Source organism: Gossypium hirsutum, chromosome A12 (genome assembly GCF_007990345.1).
Source record: "Gossypium hirsutum isolate 1008001.06 chromosome A12, Gossypium_hirsutum_v2.1, whole genome shotgun sequence".
Lineage (NCBI taxonomy): Eukaryota > Viridiplantae > Streptophyta > Magnoliopsida > Malvales > Malvaceae > Gossypium > Gossypium hirsutum.
In genome coordinates this window covers 94,899,990-94,921,880 of record NC_053435.1, presented here as the reverse complement: position 1 = coordinate 94,921,880, position 21,891 = coordinate 94,899,990, and the positions used below count along the sequence as shown (strand labels likewise).

At 29.7% G+C, this 21,891-nt stretch overlaps 1 protein-coding gene across 2 annotated transcripts; it reads right to left on the bottom strand.

The window, feature by feature from the left end:
- Positions 1-1,087: 1,087 nt before the first annotated feature.
- Positions 1,088-6,618, bottom strand: LOC107918361 (probable hexosyltransferase MUCI70). Of its 2 annotated transcripts, XM_016847901.2 has the most exons (9): positions 6,486-6,618; positions 6,052-6,350; positions 5,848-5,952; positions 4,620-4,972; positions 3,730-3,941; positions 3,376-3,632; positions 3,093-3,271; positions 2,297-2,373; positions 1,088-1,613 (listed from the first exon to the last, which is right to left on the bottom strand). In XM_016847901.2, the coding sequence occupies exons 2-8, from the start codon at positions 6,284-6,286 to the stop codon at positions 2,305-2,307; spliced, it is 1,410 nt and encodes a 469-aa protein (XP_016703390.1). In that variant the 5' UTR covers positions 6,287-6,350; positions 6,486-6,618; the 3' UTR covers positions 1,088-1,613; positions 2,297-2,304. The 2 variants fall into 2 exon arrangements, with proteins under 2 accessions (XP_016703390.1, XP_016703389.1); XM_016847900.2 differs by having other exon boundaries at positions 6,052-6,572.
- Between the last annotated feature and the right edge of the window lie 15,273 nt (positions 6,619-21,891).

The window sequence follows — 21,891 nt, the reverse complement described above, 5'->3', positions numbered from 1 at the left end:
TTTTTTATAGTTGATTAAATGAAAATTTATAATTAAATTATAAAAAATATTATTTTAAATTCTAAATAAATAAATAAATTTAATTTTATATTTAATTTTATTACTTCTAAAGTAAATTAATATGACGTCAAATTTATTTTTAAATATTAATTAATTTAAGTTTAAATAAAATAATAAAATTACTTGTTTTTAGTATAACTTTATTATTTTTAAAAGTTTAAAAAGTATTTATATCATTCACTTTTAATTGATAAAATGAAGTCCACACTTCTATATACAAATGATATATTGTAAGTTTTAAAATTTTTATTGTAACAAATTTTATCACAAATTTAAAACTTTAAGAGTTAATGATTTAATTATTATTTTTTTTTGGAAAGATTTAAGTTTACACTTTCCACTTTACAGAGAGAGAAAGATGAGATATAAAATTAAATATTTGTGTAGAAATGTTTATGGATTGATATGAATCGAGTTATATTTGAGTCGAACATAAGTCGAACATAAATATGATATTAACATATTTTATGCTTACTTTAGTTTCATTAACCTGAAAAATGAGCTTAAAATGTTGCTTACTCACTTATATTTAAAAATATTTAATCAAACCCATTTAAATATGACTATATTATTTTTAATTTCAAATTTAATAATTATATATTTTTCATTTATTAAAATTTCATATATAAACAACATTTCTTTTAAGTTTACATTATGTTATAAATTACATAAAGATATAAAAATAACATGATACAATATATTATAAAATTAGAAAACAAACCAAGTTAATCTTATCTTAAACACTTTAAATGCTCAAGCTCTATGTTCAATTCATATTTTAAACTAGCTTATATATTTTTGCTTAAGCCCATCTTCCGAGTCTAAATACAAATTCTTTCAAATTTCAAGTGAACTTTTAGACTTTAATAAATAATCCAACCCTTAAGAAATCAAAAAGCAAGAAAATAGGAAAAACAAAAGAAAGAACCAAATGACTAGCCTGCACAGGCACGGCACACAATAATGAAGTCTGATATGCTGAGAAATATATTCAAGGGACAATACTTTTGGGTGCTTCTCGAAACAATAACCAAAAGCTATCAACAGAAGCCATACTTTTCAATATAATATATGAAATTGAAATAACATTAGGGGATATTACAAAGTGTTTGTTATGAGAAAAGCTTTGGTAGGAAGTTGGGTTGGAACTACAGAAAAAGAAGACAAAATGGCAGATAACCCCGATGTATTTCCTGCAAAGTGACACTGTCTGCTTCCATCTCCAAATCATTCAGACAACCCATGGTTATGACTACCTTCTATAAACTTAAGCATCATTCCACCTGGCATGTAGGAATTGAATAGGTTTTTATGGATGAAGAGCTCCATTTCTTCAGCAGAACTCTACTCTGCCAACTGTAATTTAAGCACTTGTAGAAATCCCAAGAAACTGGTTTGCTTCTAATTCCTGTCAAGCTTGAAAAATCCATGAAAAAAAGATTCCCGGAAGAAAAAAAAATCGTGGTTTTACTTCATAGAGAACCCAGTGTTTCACTTTCGCTGTGGATATCAATGCAAAGACTGCATTTATGCTCCCAGAAAACTAGCATAATCTGTAAACGGAAATTTGAGAACTTCCTGATTATTGCTTTATTAATAATGGTTTCTATGGCTATGGAAACATGTTCTCTCAAATGTCCTTTTGAGTTTGTCATTTAATTTTTATCATACAATTAGTCTCCTACCAGCAACAAGCTGGTATGAGCTTTGATTATACTTTAAACAAAGTTACTCTAATGTCAAATTGATGCCTAAGCAAATGATATCCAATTGCAGTTAAATTTTAGAGATTTTCACTAAACAAACTACATTGAACATGTCTTACTGTGGCAGCATAGTAAATTAGCTTTTCACCTACAGGTTTTGAAGTCAAAATTGAAGACCACACAATCAACTTTAAACAACGATCATAATTAGTTTCACGCACCTAATTTTCTTGACTAGTAGATATACTCAAAGTAAAAGGATCAAGGACAAAAATAGACTCAAATAGACCTTTATTCACTATTGACCTTACTCATAAAAGCTATTTTGCTTGGTAGATGAATGACAACATTGAGGCATAAATTAGTCCAAGTGGAAGACGCCATCACTAGCTACAATTGGACAACAGTTCCTAAACGCTGCTAAGACAGAACTATTAACTTCTAAGCTTCGAGCTGATACCTAGCTTCTATGTTATCAGAATGCTTTCAGGTAAAATTGTACAAGGAATATTAGCCATATGTCATTATACCTGACTGGTCACGGAGGTGGAGGAGATGACAACAACCGATGCCTGAATAATTTTGCCAGTGCTCTGCGCTCACAGTCCTGCATAGAGTTAATATATGCAAATATAAATCCTTAACATAGTAACCTTCATTGTGATTAATGACTTAAATGTGTTATTCATGCATATCAGGGATCCATGTCATGTACAGCACAAGAAGTATACATATTTTCTCTTATCTGATTATTCTAGCTCAGCATATATATAGTTCGAACAATGTCAGGGAAAATAAGTTGCTTGAATTCTCTAGGAGCAATTGGTCTTAATTTTTTAGCCCTACTCTGACAGCTGGAAGTCCTACATGCATAAGGGTTTCAAAGGCACAATGCTAAGTTGCATGCCGTTGATTCAGAAATCATCACGATCCAGCAAAGCGAGCTACTTTCAATAAAGATTTCACAGGAACCAGAATACAATTGTTAGTTAGACATACCAAATCTCAAAGCAAACAAGACTATCAAGGCACCTGCCTAATAATGTTTTATAGTGATAATATCTGAAAAGCAATTAGATTCAGTGGCGATGAGCAGTCATCAATAAGAAGCTTATTTAACAAATCCCAGGTGTCACATAAACCATTTTATTAAACAAGAGTTTGCTAACACATATTGTTCGCCTCAAACATAATATTTTGCTAAGCTTTGAAAAGGAAATACAGTCAAATTCTATGTAGAAACTGTATTTTAGCAACAGCAGGCCCCTACAACAAACAATGCGGTGACAATATACAACAACATACCATATGCAATTGTAAAATCACCTTAAACATATTTAGATGGAATGGTTTATCTGGATTCATTCTCGTCAACTTCAAATAAGTATATGCAAAGCTTAGTTGGTCACGTGAGGTAAATCGATCAACTTCATTGAACCACAAGCACGAAAATAAATTTGACATTGGCGTATGAGCTCGGATGATAAAGGAACCTTCAGGTACATCTGGAGGGTACATTGAGCACAAATCAGTTCCTGGCATGCAAGAGAGCTAAGATAAAAATAAGAAGGTTGATGTTCAAACATAAAAAAGGCTCCAAGATACGCACAACTTGGAAGAGAAATATTTGGGTCTGAAGGGTTAAACTTTCTGAGGCCGTCAGATTGGTAAAACATAAACTGCTCATCAATGGCTGTATGGTTGTACTTATTCAGACGCTTATTTTGTAGTACCTCTTCCCAAACACAGTGGCGATCATAATGGTTTGAAATGGCATACTCTGCTCTCATTCTCCACAAAAAGAATTCAATGATAAGCATTGGGTCAGTATTAAGTCGCATCTTACTGTCAAGCCATATTGAATACCTGAAAATAAACATTAAAATATAGTATTTAATTGAAGATCATGCGCAAGACTCAGCAGGATAAGCATGAGGCTTAAAAACTATAGACATAATCTCACCTAGAAGAAGGGAAAAGACGATGTGATAAAAACTTTGGCACCTTTCCAGTTTTCCGCATGTCCAAGTACGGTAAATTCCTCACAACAACAATTTTCCATAGACCAACATATCCTTTCTCATCAGGAGTATGTCCTTCTGAAGACAGTTTTGACAGCGTTTGCTCATCCACGAACATAACAAAACACACATTTTTCTTGGAAAATTCACTAATCTGAAAAAATAAAAAATAAAAAGATATGGAGCATCACAGACAGAATAGAAAGTTGTGCAGATCATCCTAAAACTAAAACAACACTATATACCAATCACCTTGTTCGTTCTGCTATATTAACTTTTAAACAGTAATTAAAAACCACAGGAACTAAACCCAGCTAAACATATCTGCCCAAAAATAGTTGTTGGCAGTGGAGATTAGGATATCATCAGAGAGATTTGCAACTTATGAAAAAGAAAAAGAGACAAGACAAATATCAAACTAGAAAGTCAATCATCTACATTTCATACATCAGATTGAAGTCTCCCAACTATTAATGTTTCAAAAAAATTGGTTTGTATCTCCATCCCTTTAAAGTCTTTAGATACATTTAACTTTAACTTTACAAATGATAATACTTGGATTAACTCCCTCATATCCTGTCTTAAAACATTCAAGTTTGTATCTATTCTTCTCTCTTCGGTTGAGATAAGTTGTGTAGAAGATATATTCTTTAGAAAAGGTTAGGCTTCTTATTCAACAGCTAAATGTATCGCAAATGCATAAAATAAGCATAAATTCAAGGAAGAAAACAAGACATTTGAACTAAAGATGCTGATTCTCTCTGTCTTCTAGACATGAATACATGCATTATACAAGGCAAACAATGAGATTTGATAAGGAATGCTCATGTACCAATCTGCTAGTTGGTCTTCTCAGAAAGTCAGAGCTTCCAAAAATGCAAGAAGACACTGCAACTCGACAAGTATTCATGTATGCCTTATCATTTTCACTCAATTCAAATCCAGGGCTTGATAATCTTGACATGCCCTTCACAAAACCACAGTGAATAGTTTGATTCCTTGCTAAGAATGATTTTTCTCTTTCATTAAGAGTTTGATACCCTCCAAATCTACTCTGAGGTGAGTTGGCATGTGGATTCACCTCCCTCTCCACATACCCTAGTGAAAACTGTGTGAAATTCATATAATTCTTGGGCTCTAAAATATTATCAACTGCTGCTGCAAGCCCAACTTCGCATGGAAAATCTGAAAACAAAAATGTTTAGCATTATATATGAGAAATAATTTGCATAAAAAAGTTAAGTTTTGACTTGTAAGGATTTAGATCTTCAGCGAAGAAGAAAAAGAACTTAAGCATATCGGTAAAATAAATCAAGTGACAATTTCGTTAACATAAGATCTAGATAGTGCATTCCTAAAGCAATAAGAATTGGGAAAAAAAATAAGTTGTGTACTTGTGTTTAATTAGGAGGTTGCTATTCATGCAATAGAATAGTTCACAATTCATGCCATGAACAAGAAAACAAATGGTAACATAACATTCTAGTATACTAAATGCAAAATGCAGTGTTGACACTAATATTGTGTTAGAAGACATGGCAGTAATCATTTATGTGGATTTTGTCCCAGCATTGCTCGCAAGGAACATGTAGAGGGAATTGAAACTGTTTGGGAAAGAATCATGTATAGCTGTAAATTGTATACTTAGCAAGGTGTCAAATCTGTCAGTAGTCAGTAATTATTATTTTCCTACGAATTAGTGATATTTTTTCATAATTTATGTAGGCTGTAACTTTCTAAAAGTTTTACTCAATGAATTGAATCAATTATTCCCCAACATTCAGTCTTTTAAAGTGAACACAATGTAACACCTTTAACATAAGCAAACGGCAAACGGCAAACGATCAGTAACTCAGAACAGAAGAGCTAAAAACGAATAAAGCACAACAATCAGCCATTTTTCAACGTGATGAAATCTATAAAAATTCACTGCCAAAAACTAACATGGATTTGCAAACATCTTCCACCACTCATCAAACAGTTAGAATTTTTTTTTTCTGAAATGATCTTAACAACAAACAGAAGCATAGAAATCCAAGGAAAGAAAGAAAATCTCTTACGCTGCTTACGACGCTTGCTTTTGGGCGGCGTCAGGGGGGCATCGTAGCTGGAAACTTGTTCGAGTACTTCTCCTGATAAGGGAAGATATTTTTCTTCCTCATTACCTGAACTTATATAAACACAATTAGATTAATTATCCAATAAAAGAAAAAAGTAGGATTAGGAAGAAATAAATGAGCGAAAAGGAGAGCTGCGAATCTGACCGTTGGAGAGTAATTTAAGGACAAATGTAGCAAAAACGCAGAAGAAGAGTACAGCGAGAAGAAGCAGTAGCCAACGGAAGAATCTAGGTTTAAGAAAATTACGAGGAAACCTCCTTCCTCGACGAGCTACGCGAGAACCCTGCTCGTTTCGAGCCACCCCCGAGTTCAAAATCGCACCAATTAAGCCGCCTCGTCTCTCTTGTAACCATTCTCCATTGTATTTAAACAAAGCCATCGCAAAGAAAGCTTTGAAGAAATTGTCGCTAATGATAACAAGCTCCTCATCATCATCTCATCTTCTACAAATTAAAAAAATATAATAATAACCATCAGATCTGTCATCTATGCATCCACCTCTGTTTCAAACAACCGAAATTTTAAATTTTCAGATTCGATGTTAAATTTTAAAGCGGGAATCAAAATTGAAGAAGGACCTTGAAGAATAGGAACATATAATTTCACGAGCGTTAAATTAGGATTTGCTCAAGGTTAACGTGAGATTTTTTTTTACCGACGGTGTGTCTGGCTTTAGCGGGGTTCCTATTTAAACGCCAAGTTCGTTTGCTGTGGACCGGATCAGACCAGACCGGACGTGTATTTTTTCCTTTTTATAGTTCACCTAGGTTTTTTTTTTTATCTCAAATATAAATTTAATATATATTTTATTTTTCATGTTGTTTTACGATTTATGCCCGAGAGTATAGTTGTCCCTATTAATAATATACCTTTAAAGTTTGCATATATATTCTTTTTTTAATAATATAATATGATATATTATTGCGCCAACACATTAGTACTTAAATATTATTTTTTTTTATTTTGGTTCAAAGAAATTTTTTTTCAATTTAGGTTATGTTTGGAAAACTGAAAAATATAAATGTTAAAAAAATAAGTACCAAAAAATCAATGGTTGAATTTAAGTTATAAAATATATTAATTAAAATTAAATATTGAATATACTTAGATTGTTTGATAAAAGATAATATAGTTTTAAATGAAATAAATTGTATTATTCTCTATTGAGTGATACATAGATAGATCTACTTACCATTTTTAATACTATTTTGTAGAAAAACTTCTATCTAGTAGTCTAATTATATGTTACCAAATACGATTAAAAAAAACAAATTGTTGAAAATATTAATTTTCAATTGATTAAATTTTTTTAATACTTTATTAAATTGTGTCTTAATATTTTTTTATTGAGATAATAATAAATTTAATCCTTAATATTTATATCTTTTATTAATTTAATCTTAATCTAATAAATTTAATAATTTAACCATCCACATTTATTTTTTAAAAGAATTGACTCTTGTTTCTTTTATATTTCACTTTTTTAAACGTTTCTTTTTTTTTTCTCTTTTGCCCTTTATTTCCAAGTGGCTAAATGAGGGAAATATGCTAGAAAAAAAATAATTGGTAAAATAGGACATTTTTAAAATAATAGAAAAACAAATCGATTTTGGAGAGAGTGAGTGAAAATGCGTCCAACTAAACGTGCTTTCTGCACAGTTGGCAAGAAAGTACGCCTAGTTAGATGCGTTTTCCTTTCTCTCTCCTTAGTCGATTTTTTCTTTAAGATTTTTTAGGGTTTTAAGTTCAGGGTTTAAGATTTAGAGTTTTTAAGGTTTGATTAGTTTTAAGGTTAGGGGTTTCTAGTTTTTTACTGTTTTGGGATTTAAGGTAGATATTGTGAAAACTTAAAGATAGATTTAAGTTGTCAAGCATGGATAACGCTTGAAGACACACACATTTCATATGCCATGTTGGGACGAGACCATTACCTTAAAAGTTTATCCTATGGAAGTCGGGTTTCGAAGTAATGGTGCTTTATACAGTCACAGGATGAAGTTTATGTAAAGGTCCCAGTCGACGGCCACTATGCGGTCACAGGTTGGAGTATAATTGGGGGGGCCAGTTGAATAATTGGGGGGGCCAGTTGAAGGTCGTTATGCGGTACAAGTTCAAACTTTTTTTATACCCAGACATGGTGGCTTATAAACACTATACATAAGATTGAGGCCATAATCATAGGGAAAAATGAATGGGTTTTTCGGTTTAATCAATGTAATTTTTTTTCTCTATCTCCACCGAAGGCAGTATTTTTAACCTTCATTCCTATATAAAGCTCGAGACCAAGTTGGATGCAAGAAAACTCTTAGGGGGAAAGCAGATGTTTTGGCAGAGTAGAGGTAAAACTTGAGTCAACGCGGCTGCGGTTGTAGTTATTAATGAGTTGTTTAATAACAACAACCATTGTTACTGTTGGAAAATATGGACATCACATATACAATAAGGGTAATTACATATTATTTACTGCCATGATAGGTGCGCCCAAATTAAAAGTGATCTAATTTGGTTAAAGTTTTATTTGGCTTTAATTATTAAATAAAGTACGGCTCAAATATGTGTAGATACTCTAGTAATTGAGTTCTAACCAAATTTTAATTAATGATGGGCTAATTAGGAATTAGAAGTAATATGCCAAGGTTATAAATATTAGGCTTATGGTCCCCAAATTATACAACAAGATATCTTTTCTAATATCCACATCAGTGAGGAAAGAGAGCAAATATTTTTTAAATTTATTGTGTGCTAATTTAGAAGATCAAATCCCCAAGATCTGGAAAAATTTCAAGGAATTCATGGATTCAGGTATGTTTTCGCATCTAGTTTTATTATTGATTTTGATGATTTGACATGATAGATCCTGATTTATTAAGTTTTATTTTTAGATTTATTTTATAAATCTAGCAAGTGGTATCAGAACTTTATCATGTTGAATCATTGAGAATGAATTGATTCTTTTTGGATTAATTTGTTTTTCTTTTTTAATTTTATGGATTTGATATTTTAATTATATATTATGTTGAATCTTTGATATTCCTAATAAATTTTTGGGCTTTGATTCTTTAAATAAAGTTTTAGGGTTTTATAAATATAATCTAGTTTAATATTTACATATGCTATTCGAAAGATGAAGGTTTATTTATTTATTTATAATCAATTGATAAAATTGATTTGTGAGTTTCTTTCTCTTCTTTTCACACAATTATTTGACAAATTTTGGTTAAAGTCGTTATTAAATTAAAGTTACGTACTTACAACTTTTTGCAATTGAATAATTCCAATTGGGTTGTATAATTGGTTTTGAAAGTTAATTCATTTCATAATCGAATAAACAAATATTGGTAAGATTTTTTTTTCGCACTATTTGTTTAAAATTTTTTGTTTATGGTTGAATATATATGGAATTATCATCTTTTGTCTTTATTCATGATGAATTATATTCATTATTGAATTCAATTTATATATACGAATGATTACTTTTGATTTCTGTTATAATTATTTTATATAAGTTTTAGTCATCATGGAATCCTACTAAAATTAAAATATTTGGGTTTCTTTTTAAATATGGTGGCTATGAATTTTCATAAGTAGTTGTGCATATAAAAGCTTTTATACAATTTGAGATTTTTTTTATATTTAGTGGTTATGAATTTTTTTTAAGTATTTGTGCCTATAAAGAAGTTTTATGATAATGTCTTTAGTCATGAATATAAATTTGAGTTTACATGAAATATTTAAGGCAAGCCAGTATCATTTTTATATTATAATTGTGTGTATATATTATGTGTATATATATAATATGCATATCAATGATTTTGAGGATTAATGCATGATTATAGTGTAATGACCCAAAATCCATGGGCACTGGAGAAGTACATTATCAGGCCTCCATCTTAGTGAAACGAGTTCGTAAATAATTATTAGGAATAATTATGAGTCTAGTTATATGTCTAATTAGGTTTTATTTAGGTGAAACTAGTTTAACTTAGAGTAATTAGTAAAAAGGATAAGATTGAATAAAGGTTAAAAGTTTAATTCTAAAACAATAGAAAGAAAAAGGGATTAAAATGGCAATTAAGCCATTTGTAATAATTGAGGCGGCAAAATGGATAGAAAAATCTAATATTTTTCTTAGATTGTATTAATTATTATTATTATTATTTGATTTAAAATTTTGTTATTAGATTATAAATAAATTAAAATTTGTGCCAAATGTATGATGATAAAAGTGTACATGTGTGATATGTGTATTTATACACATGTAAAAAAATAAAAATAAAAAATATATATTTGTATATTTTCTTAAATAATAAGTAAAATATATTTATATATATTAATAATTATTAAATTGATATTATATTATGAAATAAGACAAGTGTATAATTATTATTGGTACATGTGTAAAATATATATAATTTCTTATATAATAAGTAAATGATAATAGTTAAATTATAATATTTTTTATAATAAACAAATTGAATAATGACAATTGTAATAAAAATATTGGTACAATTGTTATAAAAATAATTTGTTTACTTAATATTAAAGTAATATAAAATAACCAAAAGAAATAAGTAAATAGAATAAAAAGAAAGTAAAAGAAAGAAGAACAGAAAAGAAGCAGAGAACAAAACTAAAACAGGGGAACAAAAAAAAAAGAAAAATTAGGATTTTAAAGCTTCAAGTTTAATTGCTAACAAGGAAAACGAGGCATCGACATCCAAAGGAAAAGAAAAGATTGTTGAGGAATAAACGCGTATTTCGGGTTTGTATTACTATAACCAAACTATTTATTAAATCTTATATTGAATTTGTAGTCATGGGACATCTAAGATAAGGTAAGTAATAATATTTGAAATTAAGTAAGAATATGTGTGGATATTGAATTATATGTGAATTGAGATAATAGATGATTTGAATTGATTGAATATTTGAAATTGTTGTGGAAATGAATTCGAAATTGGAAAAGTAAAATAATACCCTATTAACTTGTCGGACTAGATTGGATACAAATGGCATGCCATAGGATTGTGATGTGATGAGGAGATTTGTAGCTCAGCTGAAAAGATGATTTTGTTATTATATGCTTCGGTTTAACCGAAGAGGCATTTAATACCTTATTGGTGTGTTTGGGAGGATATGATATACCGGAGTGTTTGGGAGGCTATATTATACTGGTGTGTTATAGAGGATTTATATTATTCCGGGTTGTTTGGGTTGGATATTCTGGTGTGTTTGGGTGGAATCTGTGTATCTGTCAGAGTTCGAGCCTTGTTAATAGTGTAAATAATTGAAATGAAAATTTGAAAATGAGATTGATTGATTTGGCACTACTGAAAAGTACGAGAAAGAATGTATGAATTAAATTATGAATTGAATTAGTATGTGAAAAAAAATGAAATATGAATTTAAGATTTATGAAGTGATATATAATTATATATAATTAGTTTAAATGATTTATAAAGCTTATGGTTGATATTGTAATTTATTAATGTTAAATAGTTTGGTTTATAGTAATACCACTGAGTATGAAATACTCAGCGTACGGTTGTTTCCGTGCGCAGGTCATTAGAGTTCAAGATCCACTTCAGCATCCAGAAAGATCCCGACTACAACAAGAAAATTTTGGTGATGTGTTTCTTCTTTTTGTTTAAGTGGCATGTACTAGGTGGTTGTACATGAATTATATATATCTAGGTTAAATGATCTTGTTGTAATTAGATAGTTATGAAATTTTGGATGATAAGTAAGTTTAAAGTTATAAATTAGTAAATTTGGTATTAAATTTTGAAATGAAATGAAAGATATGAATTAGTTCCTTATATGTTAACACTTTAAAATTTAAGTAATAAATCAATGGATTAAGCATGATCTAGTAGTGTTTAAGATGTAAAATTCTTTGGTTGAAACATTGGTATTGGTTTGTTTTTGGTTTGAATTTGCAGGGGGTTTTAGGTAAAAATTAATAAGCAGAAATACTGTCGAAATTTTTTGTAAAAAAAATAATTTACGAAAAAAATTTCGGAACACTCGAACAAGTCCCTTTCTATTTTTAATACATGTTTTGGGCTTCGAGAGTCCAATATATGGACTAAATTATTAAATTATACTTTGAATGTTATATTAATGGTGAATTATTTGTAAGTTGTCTAATATATCTAGTAATGCCTCGTAACCCTGTTCTGGCGACGATTTGAGGTTAGGGAGTGTTACATATAGTTTGTATGAATAGGTGTTTATAATCATTATTCAATAAGATATATTTTATAGTTTAATTGGTGAAATTAAGTTTTGATAGATATCATTGAAGTTGTTAATTTTTTATTTTGATTATATATTCAATTTTATGGGTGTTTTGGTGCAAATTCATGCCAACTATATACATATTTAAATATTTTGGTTTAGGTTTAGGTTTGGTTTTATAATATTATGTTTTGGCATTTTATGGTTCCAAATATTTGGTTAAATTATGATGATATGGTTTATTGTATGAATTGTGAGATATGCCCAACAAGGGGTAGTACAGGAATATTCACCTGTTGTCCATCGACTACGCCTTTCGGCCTGATCTTAGGCCCTGACTCACCCTCCGTGGACGAACCTTGCGGAGGAACCCTTGGGTTTTCGGGGCATTGGATTCTCGCCAATGTTTGCGTTACTCAAGCCGACATTCTCGCTTCCGCTTCGTCTACTCTTGCTCACGCGGGTGCTTCCCCCTAAGGCGGAACGCTCCCCTACCGATGCATTTTTACATCCCACAGCTTCGGCAGATCGCTTAGCCCCATTCATCTTCGGCGCAAGAGCGCTCGATCAGTGAGCTATTACGCACTCTTTAACTATTATGATTTTGTTTTTTTTAGATTTATTGGCTTAAAAATATTTTTCAAGTATTCATGTGAATATCTGTTTAATCATAAATACAACTTTGGATTTACATGGTAAATTCAGGGTAAGTTTTTCTATTTGATTATGAATACATGTATATGCGTGAATTGTTTTGGTGTTTTTATCCATGCCAAAATTATGAATACATGTGCTTGTTAATTATTTGGCTTTGAACCAGTACATTATTTCTGTTTGGTTTTGATATATATGGTTTTGGAGCAAAAAAGAAATAGTAAAAAATTAAGGTTTTCGGTTTTTTATTGCATTATTAAGACAACCTTATTTTGGGTTATTTCAGAGCCTATAAAGCAATAAAAAAATAGTTTTGACATTTGATTATTGGGGAAATTTTAAATTTGAATATTGGTATATTTATATATATTTTAAAATAACTTAATTGAAGTTAAAAGTCACCAAAGTGAATTTTTTTGTATAAATTTTTTTGTTTTAAAATATAAAAGGTTGTGTGCATGTAACTTAAGTTATGTTAATATTGATTGGCCCAAATGAAAGTTAATAATATTACATGTGCAACCATGATAATAAACATGTGACAATTATTCGGTTTTATATGTGAGCAATAAATTGGGCTAAAGGAAGATTTATGGTTCTACACATTCTTATTGTCAGTGTTTGATTATTACACTAATATATCACTTACAAGTTAATATTTTGTCCAAAGATGAAATATTAATGGAATGTCCAATATCTTGAGATGAGGTTTACCTTTATTCAAATTATTTTGGTTTAAATTTGAAGTCTTATATGAAGTTGTTTATGGTTTATGATTTATTCAACTATTGTTATATTTGTCAACATCATTGTAGGTTGTTTTGGGATAAATATATACATATATATACTATTATCTTATAATTTGATTGAAAGATGAAATTAAGAGAAATATTTTGAAACAAATAAATTCAGATTTTGGCTTTAGGTTTTAATTAAGGATGTCTAATATTTTAAATAGATTAGTTGAAAAAAATGCTGCCAAAGTGACATCTTTTGTGTAGATTAGTTTATTTGAAATATCAAGATGATTATATGTTTTTGTAATTCATGCGTTAATTAATTGACCCAAAGATAAGTTAATATTTGGCAGAATTTCAACGACATCTGTGGTGATAAATGTGTAATAATTATAAGGTATTTTATGTTAGTAATAAGTTAGTATAAAGATTAATTAATTATTTGACATAATTTATTATCAATGTTTGATTGCTACAACAAGAGTATCGTTTACTGTTAATATTACTGTCCAAAGACTTGATATTAATGTTGTGTTTGGTATCTTGAGATGGGATTAGCCGTTATCCTAAATTTATTGTTTACTTATGAATATTGATATGAGCTTATTTTTATTTATTTTTTGTTCTATATTCAGCTAATTCATCTTCTACTGCCACAATATCTGCTAATATAAATTATATACCCATGCTTAATGGGACTAATTTCAATGAATGGAAAAGGCACTTACTTATAGTGCTTGGCCGTATGAACATAGACCTTACACTAAGGGAAGAACTACTCGCACCTCTCATTGCAGAAAGCACCCTCAATATTAAAAAGGGATTTTGAGAGGTGGGATCGTTCAAATTGCAAGCGTCTAATGATCATAAAACACAGCATTTCAGAAGCCTTTAAGGGCATAGAATCAGAAAAGATTACTCAGGCTAAGGTTTTCTTGACGAAATTAAGAAATGTTTTGCTAAAAACGATAAGGTTGAAATGAAATCACTTCTGACTTCTTTGATGTCTATAAAATTAAGGGTTAAAGAAATTCTGAGCGGTTTAAGGGCTATGAGTTTTATGATTCCACAATTAGGAATATTTTTGAGACGAGAATTGCAACATTCTTTTAGGATGTTGAGTTTGGAGGGAGAAATAAGATTAGAGACATTACTTTTAATGAGGAATTGAATTCTAACTCATCTCTTACTATCACTTTTGATGATGTTTAGGTTCTCATACCTATTATTGATTAAGAAGTGAATCTAGAACCTCAATAAGACAATGTTGAACAACTCCTTATTCAAGATGAGGTAATCGTTCTAGAAGAACAGACTCAACAACCTTAAGAATGAATGTCATTGAAAAGGTCCACTAGAGAAATGGTTATAATGGTTTTAGTGGAATATTTTGACATTAAGCTAATCAGATGAATATTAAGTGTAGTAACCCGAAATTCACGGGCACCGGAAAAGTGAGTTATAGGGCCTCCGTCTTAGTGAAATAAGTTCGAAAATAATTATTAAAAATATTTATGAGCCTAGTGGTGTGTCTAATTAGGATCTAATTAGGTGAATTTAGCTTAATTTAGAGTAAGTAATAAAAAGGATTAAATTGAATAAATGGTAAAAGTTTAATTATAAAGCAATAGAAAATAAAAAGGATTAAAATGGCAATTAAGCCATTGACTACAAATGAGGCGGCATATTGGTGAAATAAAATCAAAGATTTTTTTAGGTTTTTATATTATAATGATTATTATTATGGTTTTATATTAAATTATTATAATTATTAATTAACATTATGGTTTTATATTAGATTATTATTATTAGCATTATTATTAAATAAATTAAATAGAAGACAATTGTATGGTAATAAAATATACATGTGTAAGAATTGTATTGGTACAATTGTAATTTAAATATTTAATTACTTATAATTTAAGTATAAAAATATTTTATAATTATTAATTGTATTAATTAAATCATGAGATTTTTATTTGTAATATAAATAATAACATTTGTAATAATATAAATATGTACACTTGTTATATAATTATTAATTTACTTAATATTAAAGTAAAAGATATTTTAATATATGATATTAATATTATATTATGTTAATAAAATAATAAAGCATAAAAAGAATTAAGGAAACAAAGAAACAAAACAAAAGAAACGAAGCGGGGAACAAAACGAAAACAGGGGAAGAAAAAGGGAAAGAAAATAAAAAGGGAAATTGGGATTTTAAAGCTTCAAGTTTAATTGGTAAGCTTAATTAAGTCCTTTTCTCTTAATTTTGATATTTTAGAAGCTTTAAAACAAGTTTTGATGAAATTAAGTTGATAATTCAAGAGTTTATATGTTTCCAAATATGGTTCATGTTGGATAAATTATGAAATTAGGGATTTAATTGAATGAATTCTAAGTTAGAATTGATTAAGGGATTAAATTGTAAACTAGGCTATAAGTTTTATGTTGAAGGGACTAAATTGAAGAAATTTCGAAATTAGGGAAATATGCTGGAAATTTTATAGTTAAATATAAGTTTAGACAAAATTTGAATAGAAAAAGAGAGTGAATTGGATTAAGAAAATAATTAAGTTTAGTTAGGATTAAATTGGGAATAAGGTAGGAATTGTTTAGAAATTTAATTATTCATTATAATTAATGCTGTAAATAATAATATAAATTACTATTATTTTCGTAGCCAACAAAGAACCTGAAACGTCAGCATCGAAAGGAAAGGAGAAAGTCATCGAGGACTAAAACGGGAGAATTACGGTGTGTATTACTATAACTCAAATTTTAATTATTATTGATTGCTGGAATTTTAATTGTTATGTATGGTAAGTAAGACCTGAGGTAAGTATGTGATTATTTGAAAAGTGTATTGATTGAAAAATAAATAAATGGTGACAATTGTATGGTGTTGATGGTATACACTTGTGTGAATATTAATTTGTATATGAATTAAGATAATAGATATTTGAATTGAATGAGTATTGAAAATTTTTGTGTAAAATAAATTGAAATTAGAAAAAGTAAAATAATACCCTATTAACTTGTCGGACTAGATTTGATACAAATGCCATGCCATTGGATTTGTGATGTGATGAGGAGATTGTAGTTCAGCCGAGAAGATGTTTCTGTTATTATATACTTCGATTTATCCGAAGAGGCACTTAATGCCTTACTGGTGTGTTATGGAGGATTTAAAATATTCTGGGTGTGTTTGGGTTGGACATTCTGGTGTGTTTGGGTGGAAATCCGCGTATCTGTCATAGTCCGAGCTCTGTTAATAGGGTAAATAATTGAAATGAAATTTTGAAAATGAGATTATTTGTTTTAGCACTATTGAAAAGTACGAGAAAGAATGTATGAATTAAATTATGAATTGAGTTAGTATGAGAAAAATGAATTATGAATTTAAGATTTATGAAGTAAAATAATTATATATAAAAGTAGTTTAAATAATTATAAAATTTATGGTTGATGTTTGTAATTTATTAATGTTAAATAGTCTTGATTTATAGTAATACCACTGAGTATATCCATACTTAGCATATGGTTGTTTCCGTGCGCAGGTTAGTAGAAGTCAAGTGTCCCGGCTCAGCATCCAGAATTGTAATATCTTGATTTTGGGCCTAGTCGGAATAGTGGTTTTGAGACCACAAATCTAAGATAGAAAGAATTTTTTTTATAATTATTTTGAGGTCTATGATATGATATGATTGTATGATTGTGTGAAAATTTCATGAAGAAATTCTATGCATAAAGTGCTTAATTTGAAATTAGGGACTAAATTGAATAAATTGCAAAACTTGTGTTCTAGAAGCATTTTGCATAAAATTGAATTAGATTATTAATTAGAGGTCCTTACAGAGCAATTTGACCAATTTGTAAGTCTATGGACAAAAATTGGACATGGATGGAATTTTTGGAAAGTTTAGTAGTAAGGGCATTTTGGTCATGTGGATATTAAATGAAATTATGTAGTATAGGAAGTTGTAGATAAAACGGAATAAAAACGAGGTATTGAGACCTCGAATTCATAAACCGAGCCATAAATATTTTTAGAAATATTTATGGAGTGTAAATAAGTTAGTATTAAAGTTTCGTCAAGAAATTTTAAGGTTTCGATAATTAATTAGGTGAAAAGGACTAAATTGAACTAAGTGCAAAATTTGTGAGATGTGATTAAATAGCTTAAGTATTTAAAAAGATGGATTTAAAGAGCAATTAGACCCAAAGGTTAATGGCTGGACAGTTTGGGTATGAAATAAGCAAGAAAACAATGTGAACAAGGGGCAAAATTGGAAATAGCATAAAAGTTAGTAATTAAATAATGATGTAATTGAAAAATCTAGACATTTCTTCATCTTTCTCAGCCAAAAACGCCGTAGTAGGTCTCCTATGCTGGTTTTTCATATTTTGCACCATGTAAGTTCAATTTTTACTTTTTCTTAGTAATTTTTATGTTTTTGTGACTTTTACAATTAGGTCCAATCATCTAATTCATTAGTTTTTGATTTGGTGGGTGAAATTGGAAGTTACCGTGGCTGAGTAAGGGCAGTATATGATGAATTATTATGAAATTTAAGTTCTAATTTCATATTAAGGTTGTTTTATTAAGTCATTTTGATAGAAAATGGTATTTAGGACCTAATTGTGAAAAAAATTGTGAATTAGATGTTGGTGTTGAAATTCAGAATATCAAAGGTTGTGAAATAGTTTATAATGATAAAATAAAGAGTTAATTGAGAAAAATTAGTTCAATTTATGGGTGAATTGAGTAGGGACTAAATTGTAAAAACTGTAAATTTTGGGGTAAAAGTGCAATTTCAAAATTTAAACAGCATAAATTGTGAAGTGAAATAGAAATCAAATAAATGCTAATGAGTAGAAATAATTTATATTATAGATCAAGAGAAACGAGATTCAAGTCGTGATCGAGGGAAAAATAAAGTTTACGAATAGGCTCGATTGCTAATATTTTATATCGAGGTAAGTTCATATGATTTTTAATAATGCAATGTGTAATTTAATGTTTTGAAATGAAAATTTCATGAATGATATATTATATTATTGCATATAAAATGTCATTAAACTGTGATAATTGTAAAATGATATTTGAATAAAAGTACAAATTAAATGGAACACCGGACTTGAGTACTTTCATTCAGTGGCTAAGAAGAATTGACGGAAAAGACCATGGTTGGACCATGGCAACATGTGAAATGTGATTTCCGTATAAGACCATAGCTGGGCTATGGCTTCGGAGAAATGTGATATGTGCTACTGTATAAGACCATATCTGGGATATGGCATCAGTGTGATACGTGATCCGTGTAAGACCATGGCTGGGCTATGGCTTCGGTATGTGATATGTGACTATGTGCAAGACCATAGTTTTACTATGGCATTGTGATAATGAGGTACTCAATTCCGTAATCGTTCCCTAATTTGATTATGAACGAAAATGTAAAATGGCCTGAAAAGATTAAGAATTGGTGAATACTATGAAAATGACACGATTTGGAATAAGTTCTTGATACTTGATGACATTGAGATTATGGATCTATGCTTATGAAGCATAATTATGTGTTCTTACCATGATGGATGAAATGATATTGTATGGATTTAGTGAATAATAGTGGTGAATGAACAAATATGGCCTTGGCAGTTTTGGGTTACTGCAGTAGTGTAAGTTTTGAAGTTCACCATAAATTGTGGAAATTGAGTTACGGGCTGAGTAAAATATGAGATTAAAGCCTGATGAGTCTAGTTTCATATAGAGGAAACGGTACATGCAATTGGATTTTATGTTATGAGATATTTAAATTGTTGTGAGACAGTCTGAATGACTTCGAGATCCCCTGTTCTAATTTTAGAAAATCATTAGAAATTGTACTAAATGGCTAAACCAAAAATTCTGGAAATTTTATGGCAGAAAGGTATATGAATCTAGTTTCAAGGAAAATTAACGGAACTTAATTTGAAGTTCCGTAGCTCCAGAAATAAATTATTTAGTAAATGTATCTCGATAAAACAGTTTAAGCTGAGTATGTATAATTGTACAATTGTGGTGTTTTATCTTAAAAGCATGTTGGTAATTGCTTATTAATTTCATATGGACTTACTAAGCATTTATGCTTACTCCCTCTTTTTCATTCCTTGTAGTTTTGACAAGCCAGCTCGGAAATCGGGAACAGTCGGAGGCCCACTCACACTATCCGTATACCATCTTGGCATAATGGCTTGTATATTTTGAGTATGGCATGTATAGCATTATAATCATTTTGTGTATATGGTCTTATGATATGGATATTGAGTGGTATGGAAATGCTTGGTAATGATTAGCCATTGGAATGGCTAATCATGACCATATTTGGTGTTATGTATGCTAAATTGCTAGCTAATCCATGGAAACCATGAAATAGGTAAAATTTACCATAAAATAGATTCAGACAGCAGCAGTGATGTGAGTTTGAAAAATCATTAAAAATAGTAGAGATACAATTAGATGATGAATAAAATATGGAATTGAAGAATTATTAGTCTATTTTCATATGGATGGAACAAAACAGGTATATGAGTTATATTTTATGAGAAGTTTAAATTTTTGTGAAACAGGGCCAGAGCGATTTCTGGATCCCCTATTCTGACTTTGGGAATTCACCATAAATTGTACAAATATAATTAGAAGTTATGCTTTATATGTACAGATTCCTTATTGAGTCTAGTTTTATTAGAAACAAATGGAATAGTCATTGAAACTCTGTACAGGGAGATATCTGATTCGTAATATACAGAGGTCAGAGCAGTCGAACCCTAAAACAGGGGAGACTTTAACTAATAAACTGTACTAATTGGCTTGACCAAAAATTGTAGAAAAAAATTACTAGATAGATATATGAGTCTAGTTTAAGGAAAAATTTACGAAATTTGATTTCGAGTTTCGGAACTCGAGATATGAATTTTTAAACAAATATGACGCAGTTGGACAGCTTGTCCGAATTTGTTTAAGTGCTCAAATAAGTTTAGTAATGCCTCGTGCTCGACTCCGGCGACGGTCTCGGGTAAGGGGGCGTTACAAGAACAATCCCGACTCCAACACAAACTTGGTGATGTATATTTTTCTTTTGGGTAAAGGTGGCATGTACGTAGGTGTTGTTTAGTCACTTGAATATGTATATTACTTTGAGTAGTGAAGGATGAATTATAAGATTTAGATGGTTAAATGAAATGGTAAGGAAAGTACATGATATTTTGATACATGAACATTAAGTTGTTAAATGAATGAAGTTTATAATCAATTTTGAATGATGCTATGATAGTTATTAAGTTAAAATTATGTTAATGATATAAATATTAGTTATATGACTGTGAAACACTGGTGTTGGTGATTTTGGTTTGAATTTGCAGGAGGTTTAGGTAAAAATAAGCAGAAATGCTGCCGAAATTTTTTATAAAAAAAAAATTGGAATACTTGAACAAGTCCCGTTCTACTTTTAATACGTGTTTGAACTTCGAGAGTCCAAGATAGTGACTTAATTATTATATTATACTATGAAAGTTATATTAATTGTAAATTATTCGTAAGTTGTCTGATATGTCCGGTAATGCCTCATAACTTCATTCCGGCGACGGTTTGGGGTTAGGGGGTGTTACATTAAGTTAATGGTTTCTCAATGGTAACATTAATTGTAATACCCCTACCCGTATTCATTGCCGGAATAGGGTACGAGGCATTACCGAAGTTTACGAATTAATTTTTTTTATATTCAATATAGCCCTTTTATAAATATCTAACCTTCTCTGTAATATTAAATCGAGACCAATCCACATCAACCAAATCAATTCAACATATTTTCATGATAGATTCATGTATTTATATAAGATAACGTCATCACATATCTATAACCAGGTTTGTTAACCATACTAATGGCTAACTTTACATTCATTTCACGTTAACATTTACTTTGTTAGCTTATACATGCCATTGATTTCCAAAATAAAGTTTCTTTATATACCGAAGTCCTGAGGTTGATAGTGTGATGTGTCTCCGACCAAATCCGACCTCCGAGCTCTTAACACTACAAAACAGGGAAAAAGGAAACGGGGTAAGCACTTTGTGCTTAGTAAGCTCATGTAACAAGAATTATACTTACCTAATATTTTCAATACAATACAATAAACATTCATATATCCATTCAATGCATTATTACCCTAACATTTACAAACTCAACATTTAAGTTAGTACAATAATTTCCATGTACCAATAATATATACCATGATTGATGTGTTCATCAATACCATGATTTCCATTTCCTTGTTATTTTTCCATATTTATCCCGTTGAATTTATCGGA